Genomic DNA, 11,501 nt, shown 5'->3' with positions numbered 1-11,501 from the left:
CTTGTGAGACTGACATTGTGTGTCTGAAAAGTTATCAAAACTTCTCGAATTACATCAAACTTGACAATTTTACTGATGTATCCAGATTAGATGGATTCACACTGGATATGTACATTCTAACAAAAGAAAAAATATGTTATCAAGAACATAAGCAACCATGTAGTGGCTGTATTGGCTTGTTAAGTGTTGCAAAGCGGATCCTTGATGATGGTTTCATAAACTTGAATGAAGCTTTTCGAATGTCAAATCCTGGGATAAAGTACAAGGCAAAGGATGCAAAAAGGAAGCTGTTGCAGATGCCTCTGGCTGCCTTGAGAATAACAGAAAGTAAAAGTGATGCCATTTATCTTGTGTCAAAGGAGACTAACCTAGAACTAACACGAAGCCTTTTAAAAAGAAAGGATTGTAGTTCACAGAATGCTGGTGTACAGATGTCTGCAAGCTTAGTGAAGGAATTGCTATCAGCTTCAGAGTCTGAAGCTGAAAGAGAAAGACTAACCTATGGCATCGCAAAATCATCTGGTCTGACTCACACAAAATTGAGACAATTATATGGTTTTCAGGATTTGAAAGAAAGACAGTATAAGGTTGAGAAGGCTCTGAGGGAAATAAGAGAGATAAGAGAAGCTGTGACCTCAATTGCCAATATTAAAGAGAAAGCAGTTTTACAAACATTTGGAATTGAAGTTGAAAGTGATGAGGATTTGGAGAAAGATGAGAGTGAAACAGATACTGATGTGGATGATGATGAGGAGGAATGTGCCTGGAATGCTGCAGAAAACACATCTGTTAGCAAAACGGTCCATGGCAGATTTGTAGGTGATATGGTTCATCAGTTCTCACTGAGTAAAGAGATAACTGAGACAACGTGTTACCAAAATTCCCAACAGCTAATGGACATTCTCAAGTCTTGTGAGCTGAATTGGTTTAGCTTTGTGGAAGTCATCAAAGAGAAGATGAATGATTACTCTAAAGAAGCTATTGATCAATTGCTGCTGGATTTTGGTGGTCAACTTCATCTATTTAATTTAGAAGAGAGGGAAGAACTGATAATAGAGCAAAGCCGACAGGCATTTCTCCTTGCACAGAGGCTTGAAGTAAACGACTCTGATGCAGATGATGAAGCTGTGCTCTCGGAAGCAGAGGAAGTTGAGGCCGACTGGGGAAGTATCCATGACCCTTTGCAAAAGGAGGCACAGTCAGCAATTGTACAAGAGATAAGGAACTTGCGATTGAATGCCAAGAGACAAGCAGCAAAGAAGGTTGCAGAGGCAAGATTTTTGAGGAGAAGGAGGGGCAAGAATGTCAGCAAGATCCTGAAAGAGTATTCAGACATTGGTCAAACAATAGAAAGTTATGTCAAGAGTGCTGGTGCTGGGGCAGACAGTTGGCGCAGGACAGGCGTCCTCACCTTCGATGGCAATCGTAAAGTGCAGAAGAAACCAACGTTTAGCAGAATCAAAGAGCATCTGGAAATGGTATATGGAAGGAAATTTGGGTATGGTACAGTTGTTGAACTTTGTGTTGCAAGAAACAAGCGAAGAAAGTCATCTACACGCTATAGAGGTCTTGCAAGAGTAACGTGCAGAAGAGCAAGGAAAGGATTTACTTTGAGATACAACCCGGACCAGCACTGGTCAGCAGCATTTTACAGGGGACTGGATGCATTGCAGCTTAAGGATGGAAATGATATCCTGAATATTAACCGTGATGACCAAGCAGGCTTTCGTCTTGACACCCTTGCAACACACGGCAAACATGCCACATTATGTATCTCTGAAGGGGCACCACTAACAACTAAGTCAGACTATGTTAATAAATATCCATCCAGTCTACAGACTACCTCATACAACTTCTTGAGTACTGGAACGACTGCTGAAATTTGTGCTGGCATTGTCAAAGCCACACCACTGCACAGCAAGAATCCAGCTCAACATTTCCATGATCTAAATGCGATTGAGACCTATCCTGATGTGCAATCAGCTTTCTTCAACTGCCTCACCGGAGAGAAAGACAAAGATTTGTGTTCGCGTTGATGGTGGTCATGACGAGGGCCCCTCTCATAAGGAAGTCCAATTTTGGTGGACGTGCTACCATCTTGATAAAGCATCTCAAGTTCTCGTTCTTACAACAAGAGACAGTGGATCAAGTAACAAAAACAGAGTTGAGCTCCAAAATGGATGTCTTGCGCTCGGCCATTCCAATTTATTCATACCATCTACGTTGAATGGTTCATGTTTAGACTCACAAAGCGGTAATGTTGATGAAACCAAATTAAAGCAGAACCTCAGTGATGCAATTGATGTCTACTTAAGCCGAGTGAATAAATGTCCATGCGCAGATACGGTCATACATCTTTACAAGGGTACAGATAGCGCAGAAAAACAAAAATTGAGAACAATGGTTAAAACATTTCTCAAGGGAAAACCCAGCTTGAAAAAGAAACTTAAGGAAGATCACCCTAGTGAGTACCAGTGGATAGAAGATGTGTGGAATCTTCGAGCACGTCACCTGGTCCCTGGTTTACCAGATAAATATGTCTTCCATTTAACCTGCTGCTACCAAGATGACTGTATTCACCCTCTGTGTAAAGAAGGAAGGCCAGCTGTTGAACCACTTTGGTACCATGGAGGTCCCCCTCTCAGCTTCACCCCTCTTCCTGTACAAGATCCAAACAGGTAGGACAAATTCACCATTTACAACTTTTAGTGAACACTGCACATCAAAGTTGTACTTTTATTTTCTATCTCATAGACCATATGGCAATCCGGCTTGTAACGATTGCAAAGGATTCTGCTGTGGCCATTATATGATGCCTGAAGAGTATTTTGGCAGACATTCTGATGTAACCTTAAGAGTGTCTCCACCTCCAACAGAAGTCTTGAAAGAAATGTTTGGCAGAAGAAACCCTGAAGAAGCAGCTGCTAAAGTATTCCTCCCACAAAATGAGGCAAGACCTTAAAGCATATATTCAGAAAATGTTGATGTTATTGTGCCTTGACATTTTCCATTTCTTTCAAGGTATCCATGTGGTTTGAGCATCTCCAAACCGTGCAACAGAACAGAAAGCGAGGCGCATCAAAAGCAGCTAAGACAAGGAAACAAAGACAGTTGGACAAAAGAAGGGAGAATCAAAATTCAGAGGTCGGTTTCTGTAATTTTCAGTGCAGTTGAAAACTGGTACATATTTTCAAATCTTCTTACTAGGTTAAAAATGATGGTATCTTTTGCAATTTACAGGTGTGCCAAATTTGCAAAAGTGAAGATCCAGATGATGACCAAGAACAGATCCTTTGGATCCAGTGTGACACATGTAACATTTGGTACCACCAAACTTGTGTTATAGAATCTTGGCCACCGTCACTCTGCCCTGTAGATGATGCAATCTTCTGGGACTGTGGTTCTTGTATTGCCGTAAACACCATCTGAGGTTAAATATCAACAAGAGGCTACAAGTAGCCTATACTCGGGCCTGCAAAAGTACAGTGAGTGGTGTATGGTTAATTTAGCGCTAAAGAAAAGAACAGAGAGAAGTTTGTCCTTCTCACATCGGCCTTACATTGCGATTCTCATGATGTTCGACTGTGTATGTAGTGAATACCCGGACCCAGATTATCTTCATTACAGGTGGTGACAATGACCACTGGACCATTGTTTTTTACTGATCGATGTGTATTCTTGCTCAGTGTTTGAGAAAGGAAACGCTAATTGAACGGCTTAAGATGAAACGAAATGACTCGTCGAAACATCTTTTGCAGAAAAAAATGAAAGAGAAACGAAGGTGAGATGTGAAAACATCTTTCCAAGATGACCAAACTTTCGTGCAGTGGTGCACGTAAAGGTCACTTTGTCACGTGCGCGACACGTGAAGATGTGCACTATATCTCGACACTTGAAAATACTTCCAGAAGTGCAAAAGTTCCTGGGGGCCATGCCAAATGAATCCATAGCACGAGAATCAAATATTTAAAATATACCATTTGTTGTTATTTAAATACTCGCAGTAATATGCACCCAATTGTCAAAATAAATATGTTATTTGCCAGCTGGGAGGTCCGTATAGGGAAAAGCTGTGACCGAGGTCTTGAAATTGCTGCTTTTTCAAGAACGATGTCACAGTTTTTTGCTATACAGACCGACCCTTTGCTGGTAAATAACTTTTTTTTTCCTCTCCCCCTTCCTCTCTGAAATCACTTGTTTTAATTTTACCCAAATGCAATCCACTTCAATCCTCCCCAGTTTTGTCCATCCTTGTCCCTTCTTAGCTTTCCTGTGTTTTGTTTGAGTTCTTCTATAGTTTTGAGCCGTTATTTTGTCATTTCAGGTAATTCTATGACCATTTGATCAATGCTGAAATTGCCTAAAATTGCGTGACCTAGCCCCTTTAATGCAGGCAAAGCGATATATCCAACCCATCCCCAAAGGGAGGGAGGGGGAAAACTTTAACAAATTACAAACAGCTAGTTGGTTTACTATAGAAGACAAACTGCCAGGTGAACCTTGGACAGCTGACTGAGGCTCTGTCTATTAAAGTAGCCAGTTGCACAGGTTCTACTATGTAGCAGGTAGGCATTACACGTGCTCTTTAGCAATAATGAATGAGGCTTTAACAGATTTGGCCAATGCAGGTGTACGTTATAATCTGAGATCTGATGTCCTCGTTTTATTTACAACAAAACCGTTGATTTTATGACCTTGAACGGCCGACTACAAAGAACGCGAGTACGGTCATGTGTCATTAATCGTATTTTACTGATAGGGCAGTAAAATCTCATTTAAAGAGAAAAACATATACTCGTTTATGTGCACAATACATCGAAGAATAAAGTCATCAAATACCTATTTTACCTTCAAATACTTACCCCTGCATAACATTTCAAATTCCGTTTTCCGTAAATCGTCTCATGATTACGTGTTACATACGAACTATGGCAATTACTAGCTTTACAATCACTGGTTCCTCGTTAATCCAATTTATTACTAAGACTTGTTTGCATTACTAATTAACACGAAAAGGGATAACTTGGGAATTTTAACAATATATCGCTTTCATCTAACCCAAAATCATTCAGATATTCAAAACGTCCTATGCATAATCCATTTCTTTCGCCTTTGTGTTTGTCAGCATTAAGATTTGAAATATTTTAGGTTTACGTGTTCACAAGTTTGTTTTAGTATCTCGTAGATGTTTAGATTTCCAATTACACACACTGTTTCGATTGGCCACTCTAACTCGCTGTGTAAATAGTTCACCCTCAATTCAAAATAGATACGTTTCGTTTCTGAGAAAACAAAACATTCTTTTACAAATTCTTTTACATTCTTTTACAAATCATACCGGGTCTCCTGATTTCTGCATAAATTTAAGTTTCATTTTGCATTTACCTGTTCATCCACGCTTTTTGGAAAAGTGGTACATACACCGTACCACGCGCTTAGATTTAAACACATACCTGCGGTAGATATTTTTGTTGTGTTTACGAGGAAGTGATCTCCCTTGCTAGTAATACGATGAAATGTGGATGACCTCGGTAAGTTGTTACCCAAATACGTTCCTGCAAGTTTCCTCCTTTTTCTACTGTTATAAAATAGACGTCTCAGCCATTTCTCTGTAATTCTGCTTGGTTCTCGGGCACGTCTATGTCGATGCTCACGCAAATCAAAACAAAAGTAAACAACTTTTGCTTATCGAGACCTGTATTTCTCCTTCGGAATGAAGTCTTTATTATCATTGAGAATCAAATAACTGTACAGCCTTTCAAACTACATCAAAATATTTTCTAAAGAGCTGATCACATTTTCCACTGATGACATCAAATCTTATGAAACTAGAACAGAACTATACACACAAGATGGCAGTGAACACGATCGCTAATATGGCTATTTGAACAAAGGATATAAGCTAGACCATTACAAGAAACAAACTGTTTAACAATGTAAAAGAAAAAAACGTAATAGACAAAAAACTTATCTCCGTAGTCAATGGTACACTGAGCGGGAGGCTATTTGTTCGCGGTGAAAATGGTACAAGCGTGAGGCCATTTGTTCGCTGAGCAAATGTTTTTACTTTGTCTTCAGAAGATTCCAATATAGCGTCCATTTGTTTGTGGAGTTATTTTCTTTGTCGCTGTCATCTTTAGAGTAGTTCTCAATAAGGTACCCGTTGCTTATTAAAGAATTTGTATTTTGACTTGTATCACTTTCAATAGTTGCGTCCATTTCAGTTACATTCGAGTATATTCTTGTTTCATTCAGTTCGCGGAACGACCCGTTTCGAAGCTGACGCTTGACATCTTTTAGTGTGGGTCTACCGCGAAAAGCGTATGCCTTTCTTCGTATGTGCGTTGAGCGCCGCAAGGAGTATGCTGGATTAGGCCAACGCAATGCCGATCTTCAGTAATCCAAACAACGCATCACAGAGCTCTTCATTATCTTGGACTACGTAGTTTGCTTTAAATAACCAAAGTAAACAGCGCCACGTGGCTTCTATTGTGCATTACCCAATCAAAACACCGCCACGTGCTTTCTATTGTGCATTGCCCAATCAAACACGGCCACGTCTTTCTATTGTGCATTTTGCTGCACAGGAAAAAAAAAACTGAAATCTAACGTCTTTTATAACTCGAGCCCCTACGGGGCCCGAGTAATAATTATCAAGACCTGTTTCAGGCAGAAAATGGTCGCCCAGGGGCGGGAATTTGACATTTACTAGGTGCCCAGGGGTGGGGAATTTGACTCGGGCTCCCTTGAAAATGTCAAATTCCCGTGGGTCAATTTTGACTGATCACGATCTTCTCTAATCCAACACTGTGCAAGACGTATAGTCCACGATTTTTGCAAAGGTTTTAAAACCTCAACTTCACCAATGCTCGAAGTAATGCGTGACGTATTACAGTCGCGTTACCTGCGCAGTAACGTTGCGCACAAACAATTAGCGCGAACGTCCTTAAGGCGCCTGCCCTGAATTAATTACAAGCTTCAGGTTTCACGCAAACGCGACGTTTTATCTCTCTTTTACACTGGTCTCTTTTCCGTGATACTAGCGAAAGCTCTTGCATTGTCGAGGGGACAACCTGTCTTTACTCTGTTTGTTGAGATGGAGGGCAAGGACAACGACGACGGCTGCGAGAACGTTGTCTTAAAAATAATATTCCATTATTGTAATAATTTTGTCATTACCCCAAGTCGCCCGGCATGGAAACAGTGTGTTAACATTCCAAGGGTAAAATTCTTGAGAAAGGTTTCGACATTTCAGAACTGAAAATTTATCGTCAGGTGCGCGCGTACTCCACATAACTTCAAATTTGGTAATTCCACTTCGTTGTCAGGGAGATAACGGCATAGAAATGTATACAATTGTTAAAAAAAAAAGACGCACGTGCAGGGCATGCAATGCTTTTGTTTTTGCTCGTCAGACCTATAGAGCGTTTTCACATGACGTCACGGCTGAGATGTTGGTGTTCCAAAACAAAGAATGGCGGCCATGATGGTGTAACAAACTAATCCTCTGGGAATTGATCTCTATTTTTATGAAAATACCTTCTTTTGTTTCAGTAATCCACTATGGCTGCTGGTCACGTGAGTGAAAACGCTCCATTGTTTTGTGGGATTTTGGTGGCGGTCGTCGTCATCCTTTGCTAAGGGAGCTTAAACACGCGATGTTTTTGAGGCGCGGACGACAACCGAAAGAGAACACTTTGCTCGCCAGGACAGTATTGTCTCCCAGATTTCCAAACAAATCATTTCTAACTGAGAAAAGATATTTAGCAATGTAAATGTGGTTGTGTGAAGACAAGTTAAAAGGGAAAACAGCTCACTTCCGGTTGCCGTCAAAAAAACGCGCGTGCTTAAACTCCCTAATTGGTGCTATGATAAAAAAATCGCTTTCTTTTTCTTCTTCAGTTTTTGAAAGTGTCTTTGCTTAACACCTTCCTGGCAAAAGTTTGGGCTTTGATTATTATCAGAAACCCATAAGCGTTGAAACGTGTAACGGCCCCTTGTGTGCTGGGAAACAAGCTAACGAATATTCAATTTGCAAATTACCATATTTGGAACAACAAGATCGAGCGCTTTCCAAAAATGGAACTAAGCACTGAAACATTCAACCAAACAGTTCGCAATGAATCTTCGGAAGCTGTGAACGCGCGTTACACGTTTCAACCCTTATGGGTTTCTGTTATTATCCAAAGGCTGTTTACTTTGAGTGTAAGTTTTGGATTTCACGGTTCGCCAGTAATCACGTTCAAAAATGACCGATTGGACCTCAGAGGGTTGGATCTAGGGAAAAGTGACGTCATTCAATCAATAGCTTAAAGTGCCCCCGTGACCAAAATCTCAATTCTTACTTTTCTTTGGATTTCAAAGATATGTTAACTAAACACTAAGCGACCAAAGTTTTAAGCCTTGATTTTAAAGAGACACCTGTTTATTTTAAGTGGGATTTTACTATTTAATGGTCCGCCATTACTTACTTTAAGATCTTGAGAGAGCTGGATCGAGGAGAAAATGACGTCAAAGGCTCACTAGTTTAAGAATGCGATGCGTGTGTACGCCACAGAATTAATATGCAGCACGGGAGTTTTGAGCTTTCAGACTTTTAAAGTCGCATTTTTGCATATAAAATAAGCTGCATTCACACGCTGAAATTTTAAGTTAGTGAGCCTTTGACGTCATCCACCCCTCTGAGTCTGAGGTCCAATCGGTCAGTTTTGAACGTGAGTAAAACACTCAAAGTAAACGGCCTTTGAACAAAAATCAAAGCTCAAAATTTTGCCCAGCAGGGGTTATGCAAACGCACTTTCAAAATCTGAAGGAAAAAAGGAAGTAATTTTTTGATCACAGGGGCACTTTAAAAATTTAGAGTGTAAACGCAGTTGATCATGTAAGCAAAACAAAAGTTTACAAATCTGAAAGCCCGAAACTCCCGTGATTCATGTTAATTCAGTCGCGTACAAACGCATTGCCTTTTTAAAATAGTGAGTTTTCGACGTCATTTTCTCCTCGATCCAGCTCTCTCAAGATTTTAAAGTCAGTAATGGCGGACCATTAAATACGAAAATTCCAGACTTTTTGTAATTAAGGCTTAAAGCTTGGGTCACTTAGTGTTTAGTGAACATAGTTTTGAAATCCAAAGGAAAAATTTGATAAGAACCAACAAAAGGGAAATTAAGCAGATAATGGTTTATTTCTCAAAATTTCATTACTGTCGGAAAAATTCAGTCGGAAAATGGGTAAAATTTCTTTGTCGGTAAAAGTCTTGCCTGTCACTCCCCTGCTAAGTGGTGTCTTTTGCATAGAGTCTTCTGTGCGTATTTTGTTAGGTTTGAGGGGCCGAGGTAATGCGTAGATATCTCTGATGTACACAGGAGAACATTTAATTAACCTCCAATGACGTCGAAAGTCCTTGTAACGCAAATGGCGTTTTAGTGCATCTTTAAACAAAATATACCCTTATGGAGCTCAAGAATGGAACTTCGATTGGATAAACAAGACAGGCGATGAAAAATAAATATCTGAAATCTTAAAAGCGACGAGTAATAGACTTTGACAACAATCTTTCGCCCGTCGAGCCGAAATCAAAGTGAGCTGTGTTTCTAATATTTTACCAAATGTGCTGTTATGTACAACACTGAAACCAAATGGAAAATTTTCTGGTAACTTATGGGTTCAACAAAGACAGAGAAGGAATCGAACACCTTACGTGGATACTACTGAATTCACGTTGCCACTGTCAATATTATAAGCCCAGCAGTGAGTGGCCTCTAAAAGAGCTGTAACCGTTGAGTGAAGGCTTCGAAAACCGGACTGGCTACTTGTTAACAAATTATTATCCACTAGGAACGCATAAACCTGATTATATATTATTCTCTCAAAAACTTTAGCAACAACCGGGATGATTGAAATTGGACGGTAGTTGTTCAGGTCCCTGCGTTCTCCTTTTTTAAAGAGTGGTATGACTTTCGAACATTTCCAGTCGGTAGGAAAGATGCCTGTATTTATAGATCTATTGGAAATAGCGCACAATGATTCTGCTATCAAGTCAGGACAAACACCAAGCAGCTTGGCAGATATCCTGTCTAAGCCAGTAGCCATAGATTTACATAGCTTAGACAAAAGGGAAAACACTGCGGATGTATTGGTCTCTTGAAATTGAAAACTGTGCTCGTGATTTTGAATTGTTAGATAATCAAGATGCGAGTGACCAGTCACATTGGCAGGTATTTCCTCTGCCAGCTTGGGCCCTATACTTGCAAAGTGTTCATTGAAGATTTCACATATTTGATTCGGATCAGTGAAAGTCTTATCATTACATTTCACTTCCTTTACTAATGGCCCCTCACTTGAAAAAATTAATTGGAACGCTACAGTTCAATACCACCACCCAATTTAGTGCCTTCTGTTTTTGTGTAACACGTACCAGAGGCAACCCAGTGTACGCTTTATGGAGTGTCTAGTTAATAATGATTTGATTTATGTACGGGGTCTCCAGTTAGTGTGCCATCGCTAAATACAGTTGACAATTAAATATTATCTATAAAAAGCTAAAATATCACGGCTGATATAACGGTGAAGGAATACATGGAAAAAAGCCAATATTTCCAAAGGCACTGCCTTTCTTCACCATGCAGGGTTTTACAAGCAATGACCACGGTTAACAAAGACGTTACAATTTCAACAGTGATACGGCGTGTGATTTAATACAGCCCTAAAGATAAGGATTTTAGGGGACTTAATGGATACGGTACAATAATAATAATAATAAATGATAATAGAAATTGTATAGCGGTAAATAAATTTAAAGGAAAAGGTGGATTAAATTTCATCTTTCTTATTAAGACCTAAAGGCTTAAGAGTGTTCGCTATGTTTACGAAATATGCTTCTCTTGCTTTGCGTACACTGTCACGATTGGAATGAATGAGCTCGAGTGGAATAAGTGAAATGTCGTTGGTGGTGTGATTATTAGTGAGGAAGTGTTCTGAAACTGTGGTAGGCTTGGAGACGTTGGTTGGTTTGTCGACTGGTCTGCGGTGCTCGTCTGTGCCATGTAGAAGACATCTTTTGAATTGCAGTTGATGTTATGCGTTATGTGTCTTGTTTCGCCTGTGGCATGGAATGTGTAACTAGTTTGTCCATCAGTAATATAGGTGCATGTAGAACAGTTATTGCCACATCGTTAAGAAGCCCGAAGTTGATTTTTTTGCACGGTGGGATCGTGTAGTTTGGCACGAACAAGGTAGTTTTGGAGGTTGCTACTACGACGGAAAGCTGAAATAGGAATAGTTTTGAATTCAAGTTGCACCTTAAATATACCGTTGGTAAATCAAACGCAACTCGCCCTTCGCTTAGAAATTCCGATTAGCAACTCCGGACTGAAACGTTTACACTGTTCATAAACTTCTGTCTGGCACGTAATTGTAAAATACGAAACTATTACAAATACTAATCAACAACACAAATTGATCAATATGAAATACTTCATAGATGATCCAGAATGTGGCAC

At 39.9% G+C, this 11,501-nt stretch overlaps 1 protein-coding gene across 1 annotated transcript in view; it reads left to right on the top strand.

The window, feature by feature from the left end:
- Nucleotides 1-2,951, top strand: part of LOC138059127 (uncharacterized) — a 3,516-nt gene extending 565 nt beyond the window's left edge. The window contains exons 1-2 of the mRNA XM_068904662.1: nt 1-2,678; nt 2,755-2,951. The exon at nt 1-2,678 is cut by the window's left edge and continues 565 nt beyond it. Of these exons, the coding sequence (XP_068760763.1) occupies nt 108-2,036 (1,929 nt within the window). The 5' untranslated portion in view covers nt 1-107 and the 3' untranslated portion in view covers nt 2,037-2,678; nt 2,755-2,951. The remainder of the gene's footprint in view (nt 2,679-2,754) is intronic.
- Nucleotides 2,952-11,501: the final 8,550 nt, after the last annotated feature.

This window comes from Montipora capricornis, chromosome 8 (assembly GCF_036669925.1).
Source record: "Montipora capricornis isolate CH-2021 chromosome 8, ASM3666992v2, whole genome shotgun sequence".
Taxonomy (NCBI): domain Eukaryota; kingdom Metazoa; phylum Cnidaria; class Anthozoa; order Scleractinia; family Acroporidae; genus Montipora; species Montipora capricornis.
This window is presented reverse-complemented; position numbering and strand designations above follow the sequence as displayed.